Source organism: Coregonus clupeaformis, chromosome 5 (assembly GCF_020615455.1).
Source record: "Coregonus clupeaformis isolate EN_2021a chromosome 5, ASM2061545v1, whole genome shotgun sequence".
In the NCBI taxonomy this organism is placed as follows: domain Eukaryota; kingdom Metazoa; phylum Chordata; class Actinopteri; order Salmoniformes; family Salmonidae; genus Coregonus; species Coregonus clupeaformis.
The window spans coordinates 36437259-36458133 of record NC_059196.1 but is presented as its reverse complement, the minus strand read 5'-3'; the positions used below and the strand labels follow the sequence as shown (position 1 = coordinate 36458133).

The following is a 20875-nucleotide window of genomic DNA, read 5'->3' as shown; positions in this document are numbered from 1 at the left end:
TAAAGCAACACTTGAGTTGTCAGCCCAGAACTACATGGGAGGATCTTGGCAATGATCTCAAGGCAGCTGGGACCATATTCACCAAGAAAACAATTGGTAACACACTACGCCGTGAAGGACTGAAATCCTGCAGCGCCCGCAAGGTCCCCCTGCTCAAGAAAGCACATATACAGGCCCGTCTGAAGTTTGCCAATGAACATCTGAATGATTCAGAGGAGAACTGGGTGAAAGTGTTGTGGTCAGATGAGACCAAAATCGAGCTCTTTGCCATCAATTCAACTCGCCGTGTTTGAAGGAGGAGGAATGCTGCCTATGACCCCAAGAACACCATCCCCACCGTCAAACATGGAGGTGGAAACATTATGCTTTGGGGGTGTTTTTCTGCTAAGGGGACAGGACATCTTCACCGCATCAAAGGGACAATGGACGGGGCCATGTACATGTACAAATCTTGGGTGAGAACCTCCTTCCCTCAGCCAGGGCATTGAAAATGTGTCGTGGATGGGTATTCCAGCATGACAATGACCCAAAATACACGGCCAAGGCAGCAAAGGAATGGCTCAAGAAGAAGCACATTAAGATCCTGAAGTGGCCTAGCCAGCCTCCAGACCTTAATCCCATAGAAAATCTGTGGAGGGAGCTGAAGGCTCGAGATGCCAAACGTCAGCCTTGAAACCTTAATGACTTGGAGAAGATCTGCAAAGAGGAGTGGGACAAAATCCCTCCTGAGATGTGTGCAAACCTGGTGGCCAACTACAAGAAACGTCTGACCTCTGTGATTGCCAACAAGGGTTTTACCACCAAGTACTAAGTCATGTTTTGCAGAGGGGTCAAATACTTATTTCCCTAATTAAAATGCAAATCAATTTATAACATTTTTGACGTGTTTTTCTGGATTTTTTTGTTGTTTTTCTGTCTCTCACTGTTCAAATAAACCTACCATTAAAATTATAGACTGATCATGTCTTTGTCAGTGGGCAAACTTACAAAATCAGCAGGGGATCAAATACTTTTTCCCTCACTGTATATGTTTCTCAGCATTGGAAATAATTGAACAACATCTTTTGAATGCTGTTTTTACCTTGATAATTTCAGAATCCGTGGAAGGGAAATCGAAATGTCTGAGAAATACAATAAGGTGTATAATACAATAAGAAATACAATGAGGTGTATAATACAATAAGAAATACAATGAGGTGTATAATACAATAAGAAATACAATGAGGTGTATAATACAATAAGAAATACAATAAGGTGTATAATACAATAAGAAATACAATAAGGTGTATAATACAATAAGAAATACAATGAGGTGTATAATACAATAAGAAATACAATAAGGTGTATAATACAATAAGAAATACAATAAGGTGTATAATACAATAAGAAATACAATAAGGTGTATAATACAATAAGAAATACAATAAGGTGTATAATACAATAAGAAATACAATAAGGTGTATAATACAATAAGAAATACAATGAGGTGTCATCGTCATAGAGACACTTTATGCTACATACCTTTAATATTGATGGGTGAAATAAGTGGCTCCAAAGACAGGGCAAAGAGTGTTGATGATAATGGACATCCTTGTTTTGTGGAACGTTGTAAACAGAAAGTATTGGATAGAATGTTTCCCGTCTGCACAACTGCTTGGGATGCAGAATACAATGTTTTTAACATGGAGATGAATCCTTTCCCAAAACCAAAGGCCTCCAGAACACTCCATAAATAGTTCCATTCTAGCCTATCAAATGGTTTTTCTGCACCAATCTAAAAAGTGCAGCAGGGACTAGGTCATTTTCAGACTAATTCATGATATGGAATAGATGTTTAATATTGTCTGAGGCTAAACAACCATTTACATACCCAGTTTGATCATCGCTAATTAGATTTCCTACAAGCAGTTCCAATCTGATGGCAAGTACCTTCGCAAACAGCTTGAGCTCTGTTGTAATAAGGCTTAAGGGCCTATAACTTTTACAGTCTAGGGGAGATTTGCCCTATTTTAACAAAACTATAATCAGTGAGGTGTTTTGGTCTCTGTGGAATTCTCCATGTTTTAATGGATGATTGATAGAACCAGGAGTTAGTGGCCCAACAATATCCCATATTTCAAGAAACAGCTCAGGAGGGAAACCATCAAGTCATGGTGATTTGCCTTTTTTCATAGATGCTAATGCACTCCTGAGTTCTTCAAGAGTAAGTGGGAAGATCCAATGACGATAAGAAGTGTGTCATCGTACTATGATCGGGGTCCGTCTCTGACGTATATAATTGGGAATGATATGAGGCAAAAGAGGTACAGTTTTTAAAAAAATAAACATTTTGTCACCTCCCAAAGTGACTGAGGGGATGTGGCTATATCTGTATTAAACAATAAGCATTCTTTAAACTTTGCTGAAAGTTGTGTAAAAAAAAAAGCCTTATTCTGCAGAAAAGTTGTGTTAAAGTGCCATCTTCTGGCACCTTTCTGTTCGGCGCTGTCAAGTAAGGGCAGCTACTGGGTCAGAAATGACCATGGGGAGCAGCTCAGTTGTCTGACTACACCTGTTCATATAGGGAGATACAAATATGTAGTCTATCTGTGAAAATGTATTATGTCTTGAAGAAAATAAAGTATCATCTTTGACAGTCAAATTCCTTAGACGCCAGGCATCTAAAATATTAAGCTCTGCAGCAAATGAGATGAGATCACCAGAGGCCTGATCAGTTTGAGAGTGAGATGAAACATGAGACCTATCTAACTGAGAATTACATACCTGATAAAAATCTCCTCTCACAACAAGTTGACATTCTGAAATATCTAATAGTCTTTTAGAGATAGAACTAGGGAAATTAGAATCTGGTATGTTTGGACAGTAGATTGAGGCAAAACATCAGGCTCCCGAGTGGCGCAGCGGTCTAAGGCACTGCATCTTAGTGCTTGAGGCGTCACTACAGACCCCCTGGTTCGATTCCAGGCTGTATCACAACCGGCCGTGATTGGGAGTCCCATAGGGCGGCGCACAATTGGCCCAGCGTCGTCCGGGTTTGGCCGGTGTAGGCAGTCATTGTAAATAAGAATTTGTTCTTAACTGACTTGCCTAGTTAAAACAAAAAAACACATCTTAGTGTGATTTATAACCATAGTTACAAATACAAAACGTCCTGCATTATCAGAACCAGGTGGGTTTCTTGTATTAGGGCAGAACCAGGTGGGTTTCTTGTATTAGGGCAGAACCAGGTGGGTTTCCTGTATTAGGGCAGAACCAGGTGGGTTTCTTGTATTAGGGCGGAACCAGGTGGGTTTCTTGTATTAGGGCGGAACCAGGTGGGTTTCTTGTATTAGGGCGGAACCAGGTGGGTTTCCTGTATTAGGGCAGAACCAGGTGGGTTTCTTGTATTAGGGCAGAACCAGGTGGGTTTCCTGTATTAGGGCAGAACCAGGTGGGTTTCTTGTATTAGGGCAGAACCAGGTGGGTTTCTTGTATTAGGGCAGAACCAGGTGGGTTTCTTGTATTAGGGCGGAACCAGGTGGGTTTCCTGTATTAGGGCGGAACCAGGTGGGTTTCCTGTATTAGGGCGGAACCAGGTGGGTTTCCTGTATTAGGGCAGAACCAGGTGGGTTTCTTGTATTAGGGCAGAACCAGGTGGGTTTCTTGTATTAGGGCGGAACCAGGTGGGTTTCCTGTATTAGGGCGGAACCAGGTGGGTTTCCTGTATTAGGGCAGAACCAGGTGGGTTTCCTGTATTAGGGCGGAACCAGGTGGGTTTCCTGTATTAGGGCGGAACCAGGTGGGTTTCCTGTATTAGGGCGATACCAACCTTTTTGCGTCTGATGTGCTCTAAGCATTTGGTACGCTTGATAGCGGAATTCAAACCATGGGGATTTAACGACATTACGATGAGCTCACGGTTAATTTAAAATCTTTGTCATATAGAATGTATGGATAAGTGTATGACAAAAATAAACAAGAAATTAAATAAAAAACACCTACTTCAGGAACAAATATTTGTGCACCATTATACATATTTGTGAACAGACTCTGGCAGCTGGGTTTGAACAATATTACAAACAAAACCAATAAACACTCGCAAGAGAGGAAGTCTATAGCTTCCACTGCTCTCTTTGGAAGGTAGGAACTCTAATTTGCTAACATCAGGAGGCTCCCAAACAGCGACGCACGTCCAAGTCCAGTCCCATTATGTCAGACACCTGTCTTTATCCAACATGACATGAATACGTAGCAAAATTACAATTCACAGAACACGTTCATACCAAGCTGAGCGCTCTGTATGTTAATCCCCATAAAGTTTACCCTACCCCAGGACTGCTTTACTGACGGCTATTTTAGCCAGCTAACATGTACAGCCTGAACCAAATGATTCTCCAGCCAGCTAACCTAGCCAGCCACATGCCAGCCAGCTGCATCTTAGCAATATAACCAGAATGCCAACAGCCAAGTTAACAAATCCACCAGGCCCCTCATACCAAATGAACTAAGTTATGTCGCTGAATAACAAATAAACATGGGTGACGTTAGCTAGTTAGCTTAGCATTAGTTGTGTCCATCTTACTGGTTAAGATGGGCATACATACGATGGGGTATCCAAGGAAGGAGGGAGGCCGTAGTTGTCTGTTTCTACCGTCTGCAGTGGGGAGAATCTGGAGGAATGGGGGGCGATGACTGGGCTCCTTCTCTTGTAGTTGTCCTCAGCTGCAAGGCATGCCTCTGCTTCTCCCACATTATGGAATTCTTGGAGTGTTCCGTTTTTCCTGATCTTCAGGATGGCTGGGTATATCAGGAACGGGCGAAGTCCTCTTGCTGTCATCTGTCGTTTGACGTGGACGAAGGATTTCCTCTTCAGTGTGATTTCGTTGCTGTAGTCTGGGTAGAATGCCCAAATTGGATCTCCCATGTCTCGGTGGGTTCTCGAGGGCTCTGGTTCAGAAGATCTACTCGGTCCTCATATCTTAACAGGCAGAATATGAGGGTGCGGGGACGGCTACGGTTACTATTGCCACTGTAGATTCAGTGTGCCCCGTTGAATTTCAATCTTCCTCCCTTGTAGCAACGGTATCCATTTTGGTAGATTCTCCTGAAGAAAACCTTCTTCCTCCATATCCTTAAGTGATTTAATTTATCCCGAAAGCAGTTCCTCCAGGGATTCCTTAACTGCTTGTTTCACCATTGCCTGCATCGAAGTTTGTTGTTGATTCAGAGCCTTCAATATGGCAGTGTTGGCTGTATCCTCGCTGGTCATAGTTGGCTCGGTGTCTTTCTTTGGGACGCTTCTCTGTGCCTTAATTGAGTGTCCTCCGTCGCGTAGGTCCATGTTATTAAGCATTTTGAAGGTTCAGAGGCAAGTTGTCAGGAATTTATTAAGGATTTTGGACTTTTGAGACGGTACTCAGAACTACACGTGCATCTCTGCCAAAAGGCCACCGGAAGTCAACCATTTGTTCTTTTGACTGTACGACTCAAAAAAGATCAGAGTCAGTAAAAAGAGCCGAACTTCCCATCACTATTACAGAGATCGAAATTCAAAAGTGAAACATTGTTTCCGAGGTCAGACAGGCAGACAGCGAGGCTTATATTAACCCCCGCTGTACCAAACCAAATGCTAGGCTGGAAGCAAAGGGGAAATAATGAGTTGAGATAAATACAAGAGATGATTCAGACAGCAACATGAACATTATATTATTATGGAGGCGCAGTGATCGTTTTCAGGTGGAGCTGTTGCCAGGCAGAGGTGTGTCTGCGACGGCCAATACAGCGCGGCTTGGACCGCTGCTCGTCCAATCAGCATCCAGGATCCAAACAACCAGTTTTATAATATACAGTACATGTCTCTTGAAAGACAAGTAGTATTAAGATGGACAGCTTGCTATTCTGCATGCAAGAAATAGTACTATAATTGACCTTATTTATTGAAATACACTCTTCTATGGATGACAATAAAATGTATGGATGAAAGGGTTTACTTAAGATTGATCCCTGTGCTTTCTCCTCAGCTCCAGTCCAGCCTCCAGACAACCTTGTGTGGATTCAGGAAGGGACGAACATATCATTAAACTGGGACCCGGTTAAGTCTAAAGACAACGAGTCAGATGTCATAGGATACAAGGTATGCCCCCCTTCCTGTACTGGCCAGGTCACCTTCCTGTACTGGCCAGGTCTACTTACTGTACTGGCCAGGTCTACTTACTGTACTGGCCAGGTCTACTTACTGTACTGGCCAGGTCTACTTACTGTACTGGCCAGGTCTACTTACTGTACTGGCCAGGTCTACTTACTGTACTGGCCAGGCCTACTTACTGTACTGGCCAGGTCTCCTTACTGTACTGGCCAGGCCTCCTTACTGTACTGGCCAGGCCCAGAAGAGGACTTCCTGGATAAATAATGGTTGAAAAAAAATAAGAAAAGTAGAACCGCCATTTCAGCTAATACTCATTCATTTCAGCTAATACTCATTCATTTCAGCTAATACTCATTCATTTCAGCTAATATGCATTCATTTCAGCTAATACCCATTCATTTCAGCTAATACTCATTCATCTCAGCTAATACTCATTCATCTCAGCTAATACTCATTAATCTCAGCTAATACTCATTCATCTCAGCTAATACTCATTAATCTCAGCTAATGCTAATTCATCTCAGCTAATGCTCATTAATCTCATTAATCTCAGCTAATTCTCATTAATCTCAGCTAATGCTCATTAATCTCAGCTAATACTCATTCATCTCAGCTAATGCTCATTAATCTCAGCTAATACTCATTAATCTCAGCTAATGCTCATTAATCTCAGCTAATACTCATTAATCTCAACTAATGCTCATTAATCTCAGCTAATACTAATTCATCTCAGCTAATACTCATTCATCTCAGCTAATGCTCATTAATCTCATTAATCTCAGCTAATACTCATTAATCTCATTAATCTCAGCTAATACTCATTCATCTCAGCTAATGCTCATTAATCTCATTAATCTCAGCTAATACTCATTCATCTCAGATAATACTCATTCATCTCAGCTAATACTCATTAATCTCAGCTAATACTCATTCATCTCAGCTAATACTCATTCATCTCAGCTAATACTCATTCATCTCAGCTAATACTCATTCATCTCAGCTAATACTCATTCATCTCAGCTAATACTCATTAATCTCAGCTAATACTAATTCATCTCAGATAATACTCATTCATCTCAGCTAATACTCATTAATCTCAGCTAATACTCATTCATCTCAGCTAATACTCATTCATCTCAGCTAATACTCATTCATCTCAGCTAATACTCATTCATCTCAGCTAATGCTCATTAATCTCATTAATCTCAGCTAATACTCATTCATCTCAGCTAATACTCATTCATCTCAGCTAATACTCATTAATCTCAGCTAATACTCATTCATCTCAGCTAATACTCATTAATCTCAGCTAATACTCATTCATCTCAGCTAATGCTCATTAATCTCATTAATCTCAGCTAATACTCATTCATCTCAGCTAATACTCATTCATCTCAGCTAATACTCATTAATCTCAGCTAATACTCATTAATCTCAGCTAATACTCATTCATCTCAGCTAATACTCATTCATCTCAGCTAATACTCATTCATCTCAGCTAATACTCATTCATCTCAGCTAATACTCATTCATCTCAGCTAATACTCATTCATCTCAGCTAATGCTCATTAATCTCATTAATCTCAGCTAATACTCATTCATCTCAGCTAATACTCATTCATCTCAGCTAATACTCATTAATCTCAGCTAATACTCATTCATCTCAGCTAATACTCATTAATCTCAGCTAATACACATTCATCTCAGCTAATGCTCATTAATCTCATTAATCTCAGCTAATACTCATTCATCTCAGCTAATACTCATTCATCTCAGCTAATACTCATTCATCTCAGCTAATACTCATTCATCTCAGCTAATACTCATTCATCTCAGCTAATACCCATTCATCTCAGCTAATGCTCATTCATTTACATTTTACATTTTTTTTGTCATTTAGCAGACGCTCTTATCCAGAGCGACTTACAGTTAGTGAGTGCATACATATTCATATCTCAGCTAATGCTCATTCATCTCATCTAATACTCATTAATATCAGCCAATACACATTCATCTCAGCTAATGCTCATGCATCTTATCTAATACTCATTCATCTCATTCATTTCAGCTAATACTCATTAATATCAGCTAATGCTCATTAATCTCAGTTTATGCTCATTAATCTCAGCTAATGCTCATTCATCTCAGCTAATACTCATTAATCTCAGTTTATACTCATTCATCTCAGCTAATACTCATTCAATCTCAGCTAATGCTCATTCATCTCAGCTAATACTCATTCAATCTCAGCTAATGCTCATTAATCTCAGCTAATACTCATTCATCTTGGAACCGGTGTCCTGGCTTGATTCCCATCCTGGCACCCATACTATCATACTGTATATAGCCTCTTAATCACCCCCAGCTAAGTCATCTTCTCTGCTACCCTTTCCCAGGTCAGCTGGTGTAAATGAGAACGTTTTCTCAGTCACCTTAAAATAAAGGTAGAATAAATGCTAACAGACTAAACGGCAGATACAAACTGCCTATAGGCTACATCATCTATGGAAGACAGCTGGAGCCAGTAACCACAGGGCCAGCATCTGTTTAGGTCTTATTAGCGTCTGGCAGTGACCCGTCTGAATAAACATAGCCTACAGGTATGCAACAATGTCTACTGTGCCATCTTGACCTGAGGAAGGCTGTTGCAACTGAAACATTGTATATGTGGCTACGGGAATAAGACACTGTCTGTACAAACAGTATCTGCTGGTTTACATTCAGTTATAACCCAGGAGCAGTCAAACCTGAAGGTGTTATAACCCAGGAGCAGTCAAACCTGTCTAGATTTCTAAATTTTTTACTTTCACTCTTTAACTAAATATACTCTCCTGCAACCCGCCTCACCCAACGTGGAAAGGATTCTATTATTTCTTTATAACTTTCATCAAGAACCGTAAGCTGAAACGTGTGTAGCCGCAATCTGAATTGGCTACCTGCTATTAGTTACCGTTAGCGTCTCCACCACTGTCCGTGGCCTACACTATCCACCAGCCAGCTCTAGCTAGCCTGGACAATACGTCGGCCAGTCTGCACAGCGTGCTATCGACCCAGCGTGCTATCGACCCATAGCTTATTGGACTTTCTGCCGGAATCACTGGACCCTAGCGCCGGATCATCACAACCAGCTAGCTAGCTGCAACTAAATGGCTACGTGTTATTAGTCACTGTTAGCGTCTTCATCTTTGTCCGTGGCCTACACTATCCACCAGCCAGCTCTAGCTAGCCTGGACAATTCGTCGGCCAGTCTGCACAGCGTGCTATCGACCCAGCGTGCTATCGACCCATAGCTTATTGGACTTTCTGCCGGAATCACTGGACCCTAGCGCCGGATCATCACAACCAGCTAGCTAGCTGCAACCTGTTGCTGGCTGATACCATTGCCATATAGCAAGCACCAGTTAGCCTTGAGCTAGCCTGCTAGCTCCCTGCTAGCTGTGCTGAAGCACCAATTTGAACTGCTCTCGGACTCACATATTGCTGTTCACTGGACCTTATGATCACTCAGCTGCACAGCTGATGCCTGCTGGACTGTTCCTTTACACGGTACTCTGTCCTGTTTTTTCTGTTTAGTCTTAGCCCAAACGTTATCGCTATTTCCAGTTGTGTCTTAGCTCTCTCTAATAACACGTGACTGCTTTATGCCTCTCTCCTATGTCAATTATGCCTTGCCTATTGCTGTTTGGGTTAGTTCTTATTATACAATTTCAATGTAGAACCCCTAGTCCCTCTCAAACTGTCTCATATAGTTCCTTTGTTCCCCCCATACACGCCAAGACCGGCTCAATCGATGCCTCCAATGATGCTATCTCTTTCATTGTTACCCAACACTTAGGGATTACCTGAACTGTACTCATATCCTTCCATATCCTTTTCTGTACATAATGCCCTGAATCTTTTCTACAACGCCCGGAGAACTGCCCCCTTTATTCTATGTACCCAACGCACTAGAAGACCAGTTCTTAAAGCCTTTAGTCGTATCCTTATTCTACTCCTCCTCTGTTCCTCTGGTGATGTAGAGGCTAACCCAGGCCCTGCAGCCCCCAGTATCACTCCTACTCCCCAGGAGCTATCATTTATTGACTTCTGTAACCGTAAAGTCTTGGTTTTCTGCACATAAATATCAGAAGCCTCCTTCCTAAGTTTGAGTTATTCACTGCGTTAGCACACTCCGCCAACCCTGATGTTCTAGCAGTGTCTGAATCCTGGCTTAGGAAGGCCACCAAAAATTCTGAAATTTCCATCCCCAACTATAACATTTTCCGTCTAGATAGAACTGCCAAAGGGGGTGGAGTTGCAATCTACTGTAGAGATAGCCTGCAGAGCTCCATCATACTATCCAGGTCTGTGCCCAAACAGTTTGAGCTTTTAGTTCTAAAAATCCACCTTTCCAGAAATAAATCTCTCACTGTTGCCGCTTGCTACAGACCCCCTCAGCCCCCAGCTGTGCCCTGGACACCATATGTGAACTGATTGCCCCCCATCTATCCTCAGAGTTCGTACTGCTTGGTGACCTAAATTGGGATATGCTTAATACCCCAGCCATCCTACAATCCAAGCTAGATGCCCTCAACCTCACGCAAATTATCAACGAACCTACCAGGTACAACCCTAAATCCGTAAACATGGGTACCCTCATAGATATCATCCTGACTAACTTACCCTCTAAATACACCTCCGCTGTCTTCAACCAGGATCTCAGCGATCACTGCCTTATTGCCTGCGTCCGTAACGGGTCCGCGGTCAAACGACCACCCCTCATCACTGTCAAACGCTCCCAAAAACACTTCAGCGAGCAGGCCTTCCTAATTGACCTGGCCCAGGTATCCTGGATGGATATAGATCTCATTCCGTCAGTAGAGGATGCCTGGTTGTTCTTTAAAAGTAATTTCCTCTCAATCTTAAATAGACATGCCCCATTCAAAAAATACAGAACTAAGAACAGATATAGCCCCTGGTTCTCCTCAGACTTGACTGCCCTTGACCAGCACAAAAACATCCTGTGGCGTACTGCATTAGCATCAAATAGCCCCCGTGATATGCAACTTTTCAGGGAAGTTAGGAACCAATATACACAAGCAGTTAGGAAAGCAAAGGCTAACTTTTTCAAACAGAAATTTGCATCCTGTAGCACTAACTCCAAAAGTTTTGGGACACTGTAAAGTCCATGGAAAATAAGAGCACTTCCTCCCAGCTGCCCACTGCACTGAGGCTAGGAAACACTATCACCACCGATAAATCTACAATAATCGAGAATTTCAACAAGCATTTTGCTACGGCTGGCCATGCTTTCCACCTGGCTACCACTACCCCGGCCACCAGCTCTGCACCCTCCGCTGCAACTTGCCCATGCCCCCCCCGCTTCTCCTTCACACAAATCCAGACAGCTGATGTTCTAAAAGAGCTGCAAAATCTGGACCCCTACAAATCATCTGGACTAGACAATCTGGACCCTTTCTTTCTAAAACTAGCCGCCGAAATTGTCGCAACCCCTATTACTAGCCTGTTCAACCTCTCTTTCGTAACGTCTGAGATCCCCAGAGATTGAAAGCTGCCGCGGTCATCCCCCTCTTCAAAGGGGGTGACACTCTAGATCCAAACTGTTACAGACCCATATCCATCCTGCCCTGCCTTTCAAAAGTTTTTGAAAGCCAAGTCAACAAACAGATCACCAACCATTTCGAATCCCACCGTACCTTCTCTGCTATGCAATCCGGTTTCGAGCTGGTCATGGGTGCACTTCAGCCACGCTCAAGGTCCTAAATGATATTATAACCGCGATCGATAATAGACAGTACTGTGCAGCCGTTTTCATTGACCTGGCCAAGGCTTTCGACTCTGTCAACCACCGCATTCTTATTGGCAGACTAAATAGCCTTGGTTTCTCTAATGACTGCCTCGCCTGGTTCACCAACTACTTCTCAGATAGAGTTCAATGTGTCAAATCGGAGGGCCTGTTGTCTGGACCTATGGCAGTCTCTATGGGGGTGCCACAGGGTTCAATTCTTGGGCCAACTCTTTTCTCTGTGTATATCAATGACGTCGCTCTTGCTGCTGGTGACTCTCAGATCCACCTCTACGCAGACGACACCATTTTGTATACATCTGGCCCTTCATTGGACACTGTGTTAACAAACCTCCAAACGAGCTTCAATTCCATACAACACTCCTTCAGTAGCCTCCAACTGCTCTTAAACACTAGTAAAACAAAATGCATGCTCTTCAACCGAACGCTGCTTGCACCCGCCCACCCGACTAGAATCACTACTCTAGACGGGTCTGACCTAGAGTACGTGGACAACTACAAATATCTAGGTGTCTGGTTAGACTGTAAACTCTCCTTCCAGACTCACATTAAGAATCTCCAATCCAAAGTTAAATCTAGAATCGGTTTCCTATTTCGCAACAAAGCCTCCTTCACTCATGCTGCCAAACATGCCCTTGTAAAACTGACTATCCTACCGATCCTTGACTTCGGCGATGTCATTTACAAAATAGCCTCCAACACTCTACTCAGCAAATTGGATGTTGTCTATCACAGTGCCATCCGTTTTGTCTCCAAAGCCCCATATAATACCCACCACTGTGACCTGTACGCTCTTGTTGGCTGGTCCTCACTACATATTCGTCGCCAAACCCACTGGCTCCAGGCCATCTATAAATCACTGCTAGGCAAATCCCCGCCTTATCTTAGCTCATTGGTCACCATAGCAACACCCACCCGTAGTCTGCGCTCCAGCGGGTATATCTCACTGGTCATCCCCAAAGCCAACACCTCCTTTGGCCGCAATTCCTTCCAGTTCTCTGCTGCCAATGACTGGAACAAACTGCAAAAATCTCTGAAGCTGGAGACGCTTATCTCCCTCACTAACTTTAGGCATCAGTTGTCAGAGCAGCATACCGATCACTGCACCTGTACACAGCCCATCTGAAATTAGCCCGCCCAACTACCTCATCCCTATATTGTTATTTATTTTGCTCATCTGTACCCCAGTATCTCTATTTGCACATCATCTCTTGCACATCATTCCAGTGTTAATACTAAATTGTAATTATTTTGCACTATAGCCTATTTTATTGCCTTACCTCCATAACTTGCTAAATTTGCACACTGTATATTAATTGTATTTCTGTTGTATTTTTTTGATTTTTGTTTTGTTTTACCCCATATGTAACTCTGTGTTGTTGTTTTTATCGCACTGCTATGCTTTATCTTGGCCAGGTCGCAGTTGTAAATGAGAACTTGTTCTCAACTGGTTTACCTGGTTAAATAAAGGTGAAATAAAAAAAATAAAAAAATAAAATAAACCTGAAGGTGTTATAACCCAGGAGCAGTCAAACCTGAAGGAAAAAGAAGACCAGCACTATTTCTCTACATGTATTACATCAGCAGGCTCAACTGTGGGCGAATGTTGTTTGTGGGTCCTACAGGTTGATTGATTGATTGATTGATGAATTGATTGATTGATTGATTGATTGATTGACTGATGATTGATTGATTGGTTCTGGGTCCAACTACAGGTGTTGTTGAGTCAGGAGGGGCGTGTCCACCATCAGGTGGTGAGGACCATCACCACCTCGGCCGTCCTCTCTCTCCCAGAGGGGGGCACCTACGTCATTGAGGTGCGGGCAGTGAGTGAAGGGGGAGAGGGAGCAGCCAGCTCTCAGGTCAGAGTACTCACCTCTTCTGGTAAGACAAGACACTGGGGGCCACACTCAATAAACACACATTGTGGTATTTCTATTAAATAGCAGGCTAGGAGTTAATGGTCTTATCTAGAGCAACAGAATCCACCTCTCTCTCCACCTGCGCTGTTTTTCTTTCTACCGATATTCTGTTAAAAGTCCAATGCAGCCGTTTTTAGTACAATATCAAATTTCTATGTAACAATTACGTACCTTACTGTGATTTTTTTATTTATTTAAAACATTGTCAAACGGAAACAACTATTGTTTCTTAGCAAAGAGCAATTTCTCAAGCAAGAATTTAGCTAGGACTGTCTGGGAGTGGTCTGAGTGGGGAGGGGAAAACTGAAAACTAGCTGTTATTGGCAGAGAGGTTTGGAACTCTCTTTCTTATTTGTTTATTAACTAATTTACCACTTGGGGATGTCGCTAGGCAGGCCAAAATTCCATTCCACCAAAACAGGAAGACATTTCAATCTTTTCAAACAGCTCTTACACTAAAAGGGCATTATCACCATTTTCACAATTTCACAGAATTATTCCAACCTCATAGTGTGGAAATATATAAAACACAGGAACACCACGTTGTTGACTGCACTGGGCCTTTAAAGTGCTTAATTGAGTCACCACAGCTGTTGCCTCAGCCAAGTTTCCCTTGGCTAATACTGTTTTAATTAACCACCTCTACACACACACCACTGCACACACACACACACACACACACACACACATACACACACACACACACCACTGCACACACACACACACACACACACACATACACACACTCACTCTCACACACACACACCACTGAACACACACACACCCACCTACGCCACTGCACAGCCATTTAACTATCAAACAAGAGAAATGTAAAGTTGACAATTTTCTACTAACACTAGTATAAAGTTGTTCCGATCAGACGTCTAAATGTGTCGTTTTCTCATTCTCTGCCAGAGGAAATATTCATTTCTGCAGTTTCAAAGCTGCTAAGAATTCATGTCAGACTGCTGTGTGTGCTTAGTTTGTGTCTGAGAAGAAACCGGTCCTGTTGATTGGAACTGTTTTGTCTTTCTTATTGCACAAGCCTTAACTTGTTATTTTCCCTTTACATGCTGATGTTTTAAGGAGCTTGTTGTCTAACCCAGAATGCAAAACTGAATATCGCTCTACTCTCTGCCTTTAGTCCTCTATCCTCTACTCTCTGCCTTTAGTCCTCTACTCTCTGCCTTTAGTCCTCTACTCTCTGCCTTTAGTCCTCTACTCTCTGCCTTTAGTCCTCTACTCTCTGCCTTTAGTCCTCTACTCTCTGCCTTTAGTCCTCTACTCTCTGCCTTTAGTCCTCTACTCTCTGCTCTCTAGTCACTAAAGTTGTTGTTCTCTTTGTCTCCTCCATTTCCCTGTCTCCCCATCCATCCTTCCATTCCCCTGTCTCCCCATCCATCCTTCCATTCCCCTTGTCTCCCCATTCATCCTTCCATTCCCCTGTCTCTCCATTCATCCTTCCATTCCCCTATCTCCCCATCCATCCTTCCATTCCCCTGTCTCCCCATCCATCCTTCCATTCCCCTTGTCTCCCCATTCATCCTTCCATTTCCCTGTCTCCCCATCCATCCTTCCATTCCCCTTGTCTCCCCATTCATCCTTCCATTCCCCTGTCTCCCCATCCATCCTTCCATTCCCCTGTCTCCCCATTCATCCTTCCATTCCCCTATCTCCCCATCCATCCTTCCATTCCCCTGTCTCCCCATCCATCCTTCCATTCCCCTATCTCCCCATCCATCCTTCCATTCCCCTGTCTCCACATCCATCCTTCCATTCCCCTGTCTCCCCATTCATCCTTCCATTCCCCTATCTCCCCATCCATCCTTCCATTCCCCTGTCTCCCCATCCATCCTTCCATTCCCCTGTCTCCCCATTCATCCTTCAATTTCCCTGTCTCCCCATCCATCCTTCCATTCCCTCGTCTCCCCATTCATCCTTCCATTCCCCTGTCTCCCCATGCATCCTTCCATTCCCCTGTCTCCCCATTCATCCTTCCATTCCCTTGTCTCCCCATTCATCCTTCCTTTCCCCTGTCTCCCCATTCATCCTTCCATTCCCCTGTCTCCCCATCCATCCTTCCATTCCCCTGTCTCCCTCCATCCCCTCCATTCCCCCTTTCTCTCTCCACCCCTCCATCCCCTCCACCCCTCCATCCCCTCCATCCTTCCATCCCTAGGTGTCCGGGTGAAGAGTGGCCAGTGTTCGGTTCACAGCCTGCTACCTTGGGGTCTGACATGGACTACTGCTCTGCTCCTCTCTGTTCCTCTGGTGCCTTCAGCTTCCTGGTGAGGCCTCCTCCTCCATCCCTCCAATCTCCTTTACCTGGAGGGACTGGACCTCTCCTCCTTTTTCTCCTCCCTCGTTCCTTCCATCCCTCCCTTCCTCAGACTGTCTGCTTGCTCTGGCCTTACCCATCAGCCAACCAGGCCCAGGGCCTGCCAAGGGGATCCACTCCTGACAAACCATACCCATCAGCCAACCAGGCCCAGGGCCTGCCAAGGGGATCCACTCCTGACAAACCATACCCATCAGCCAACCAGGCCCAGGGCCTGCCAAGGGGATCCACTCCTGACAAACCATACCCATCAGCCAACCAGGCCCAGGGCCTACCAAGGGGATCGATCTGCTCCTGACACCAACAAACCAACAGATGGTTTACAGATGACGGATGGTTAAAAAAGAACATTCTTCTAGCTTTTTTATTTTCTGGGAGTTGAACTAAACTTTATTTAGTATGTTTTGTTATGGTAGTTCTTTTCAAGCATCACTTGTAGTGTTGTACTGTAACTGTGCATTGTTGTGGAAAGACTCTTGTTTAATCATTTAGACTGCGCCCCAAATGGCACCCTATTCCCTATATAGGGCCTTATGGGCCCGGTCAAAAGTAGTGCGCTATGTAGGGAATAGGGTGCCATTTGGGACACAATTTCTTTAAATTTATGGCCTGTTGTTTTCTTGTCATTGCCTGGCGACTGGCATCTAACTGCTTCCAGATGGTGGCCCAACAGCTCAGAGGCTCTACACAGTGGGAACAATTCCCTGAAAGCTGCTGCTGTTGAGGTGTTCTGGCTGGCTGACTGGCTAACTGGCTGACTGGCTAACAGGCTGGCTGACTGGCTAACTGGCTAACTGGATGACTGGCTAACTGGCTGACTGGCTAACTGGCTGACTGGCTAACTGGCTGACTGGCTAACAGGCTGGCTGACTGGCTGACTGGCTAACTGGCTGACTGGCTAACAGGCTGGCTGACCTGCTAACTGGCTAACTGGCTGTCTGGCTGTCTATGTGTCTGGCTGGCTGGCTGTCTATGTGTCTGGCTGGCTGTCTGGCTGGCTGGCTGTCTGGCTGGCTGGCTGTATGAGTGTATGTCTGTCTGTCTGGCTGGCTGGCTGTCTATGTGTCTGGCTGGCTGGCTGTCTGGCTGGCTGTCTGTCTGGCTGTCTGGCTGTCTGGCTGTCTGGTTGTCTGGCTGTCTGGCTGTCTGGCTGTATGAGTGTCTGTCTGGCTGGCTGGCTGGCTGTCTGGCTGTCTGGCTGGCTGGCTGTCTATGTGTCTGGCTGGCTGGCTGTCTGTCTGGCTGGCTGTCTGGCTGGCTGTCTGGCTGTCTGGCTGTATGAGTGTCTGTCTGGCTGGCTGTCTGGCTGTCTGTCTGGCTGTCTGTAAGGTTGTCTAGCTGTCTGTCTGGCTGTTTTTAAGGTTGTCTGGCTGTCTGTCTGGCTGTCTGTAAGGTTGTCTAGCTGTCTGTCTGGCTGTCTGTAAGGTTGTCTAGCTGTCTGTCTGGCTGTCTGTAAGGCTGTAATACTGGGATCAGCCTGATTCAGCGTGGCCTCCGTCTCTCTTCTCATTAGTTATCTGCATCCATGTACTCCTTGGCTGCCTAACAAGCATCGCAGCAGCTCAGTAGAGATCAGTGTTTTCTTCAGAGAGAGAATGGAGAGTGAACAATGAGAGAATAAGAAAAAACACATTTTTATAGTATTTCCAGACTTGCTTTTTGTACTTTGTGTTACCTTCAGAAACAAAAACAAAAAGTGAGTGGTGTGTGTTTCGGCTAGGTCAAAGTTTCTGTTTTTCAGATGTCGAAGAGCAGTGCTTGGTAATCTGGTGGACTGGTGGATGTATCTGAGGTGAGGTGAGGTAGGGTGACAGACAGGTATACCTGACCACCTGGACTCACCTGTAGTGCCCAACACATCTTTAGACAAAGACTTGACGACTCTGTGGAGTCTCATGGTGTCAGTACAAATAAATGGGATGTATATTTTTTAAATGATTGTGGTCTGTCTTTACTATCAACTCTAGTCTTTGTGTTCAACATCATGGCAATCCAATCCAATCACGTCAGGGCTGATTTCCTGTTTCTCTCTAAACTGCACCAATACACTTTTCCTGACATTGTGTACCCTGATAATTGACGCAATGCTAATGTGATACATGTATATCCTGCTGAAAGGGAGACATATAGTCAGTCCTCCTGATCGTTCTGTGTTCCCTGATGATATATCCTGCTGAAGGGAGACATGTGGTCAGTCCTCCTGATCGTTCTCAGTGTTCCCTGATGATATATCCTGCTGAAAGGGAGACATGTGGTCAGTCCTCCTGATCGTTCTCAGTGTTCCCTGATGATATATCCTGCTGAAGGGAGACATGTGGTCAGTCCTCCTGATCGTTCTCAGTGTTCCCTGATGATATATCCTGCTGAAAGGGAGACATGTGGTCAGTCCTCCTGATCGTTCTCAGTGTTCCCTGATGATATATCCTGCTGAAAGGGAGACATGTGGTCAGTCCTCCTGATCGTTCTCAGTGTTCCCTGATGATATATCCTGCTGAAGGGAGACATGTGGTCAGTCCTCCTGATCGTTCTCAGTGTTCCCTGATGATATATCCTGCTGAAGGGAGACATGTGGTCAGTCCTCCTGATCGTTCTCAGTGTTCGCTGATGATATATCCTGCTGAAGAGAGACGTGGTCAGTCCTCCTGATCGTTCTCAGTGTTCGCTGATGATATATCCTGCTGAAGGGAGACATGTGGTCAGTCCTCCTGATCGTTCTCAGTGTTCCCTGATGATATATCCTGCTGAAGGGAGACATGTGGTCAGTCCTCCTGATCGTTCTCAGTGTTCCCTGATGATATATCCTGCTGAAGGGAGACATGTGGTCAGTCCTCCTGATCGTTCTCAGTGTTCCCTGATGATATATCCTGCTGAAAGGGAGACATGTGGTCAGTCCTCCTGATCGTTCTCAGTGTTCCCTGATGATATATCCTGCTGAAGGGAGACATGTGGTCAGTCCTCCTGATCGTTCTCAGTGTTCCCTGATGATATATCCTGCTGAAAGGGAGACATGTGGTCAGTCCTCCTGATCGTTCTCAGTGTTCCCTGATGATATATCCTGCTGAAGGGAGACATGTGGTCAGTCCTCCTGATCGTTCTCAGTGTTCGCTGATGATATATCCTGCTGAAGAGAGACGTGGTCAGTCCTCCTGATCGTTCTCAGTGTTCGCTGATGATATATCCTGCTGAAGGGAGACATGTGGTCAGTCCTCCTGATCGTTCTCAGTGTTCCCTGATGATATATCCTGCTGAAGGGAGACATGTGGTCAGTCCTCCTGATCGTTCTCAGTGTTCGCTGATGATATATCCTGCTGAAGAGAGACGTGGTCAGGGTACAGATCGTTCTCCTGTGGTATGTTGATGTGATTTATTATGTAAATGGTACAGGTACGGAGTCCCAAGCTCATTACAGTATTCCAGTATATTACTCTCATTTCGGGGCGGCAGGTAGCTTAGTGGTTAAGAGCGTTGTGCCAGTAACCGAAAGGTCGCTGGTTCTAATCCCCGAGCCGACTAGGTGAAAAATCTGCCGATGTGCCCTTGAGCAAGGCACTTAACCCTAATTGCTCATGTAAGTCGCTCTGGATAAGAGCGTCTGCTAAAATGTAAATGTAAAATTTCCAATGTGATTCATGATTAATAATGGCGCCGGAGGAGATGGCTGCCGTTTTACGGGCTCCTAACCAACCGTGCTGATTTCTGTGTTTTTTCGCATAGTTTATAATGTTGCTGCTACTGTCTCTTATGACCGTAAAGAGCTGGACATCAGAACAGCGATTACTCACCTGGAACTGGATAAAGATTTTTTATTTAATGAGTCTGACGTGAAGGATATACTGTTTCTCCCGGACCAGGCCCAAATCCCCGTCATTCGCATGAAGAAATGACAGGGGGTGCCTTGTGAGAATTTGTCTGCGAATTTGTCGGTAACCCACCTCTACCATCCGTTCTATTGGCCAACGTGCAATCATTGGAGAATAAACTGGATGAGCTCCGTTCAAGACTATCCTACCAACAGGACATTAACTGTAATATCTTATGTTTCACCGAGTCGTGGCTGAACGACGACACGGATAATATACAGTTGGCTGGGATTTCCGTGCATCGGCAGGATGCTATGCTACAGGACTGTTTTGCTAGCACAGACTGGAATATGTTCCGGGATTCATCCAATGGCATTGAGGAGTACACCACCTCAGTCACCGGCTTCATCAATAAGTATATCGACAACGTCGTCCCCACTGACCGTACGTACATACCCCAACCAGAAGCCATGGATTACAGGCAACATTCGAAACGAGCTAAAGGCTAGAGCTGCCGCTTTCAAGGAGCGGGACACTAATCCTGACGCTTATAATAAATCCAGCTATGCTCTCAGACGAACCATCAAACAGGCAAAGCGTCAATACAAGACTAAGATTGAATCCTATTACACCGGCTCTGACGCTCGTAGGATATGGCAGGGCTTGCAAACTATTATGGGCTACAAAGGGAAACCCAGCCGCGAGCTGCCCAGTGACGCGAGCCTACCAGAAGGGTTAAATGCCATTTATGCTCGCTTCGAGGCAAGCAACACTGAAGCATGCATGAGAGCACCAACTGTTCCAGACGGCTGCGTCATCACGTTCTCGGTAGCCGATGTTTTGTTTTCATTTTTATTTTATTTCACCTTTATTTAACCAGGTAAA

The 20875-nt window shown here is 44.5% G+C and overlaps 1 protein-coding gene across 1 annotated transcript in view; it reads left to right on the top strand.

The window, feature by feature from the left end:
• The window catches only part of cntn5 (contactin 5), a 542763-nt gene extending 525795 nt beyond the window's left edge, over positions 1–16968 (top strand). The window contains exons 22-24 of the mRNA XM_041876697.2: positions 6000–6112; positions 13646–13814; positions 16032–16968. Coding sequence (XP_041732631.1) covers positions 6000–6112; positions 13646–13814; positions 16032–16144 — 395 coding nt within the window. The 3' untranslated portion in view covers positions 16145–16968. The remainder of the gene's footprint in view (positions 1–5999; positions 6113–13645; positions 13815–16031) is intronic.
• The last annotated feature ends 3907 nt before the right edge of the window (positions 16969–20875 follow it).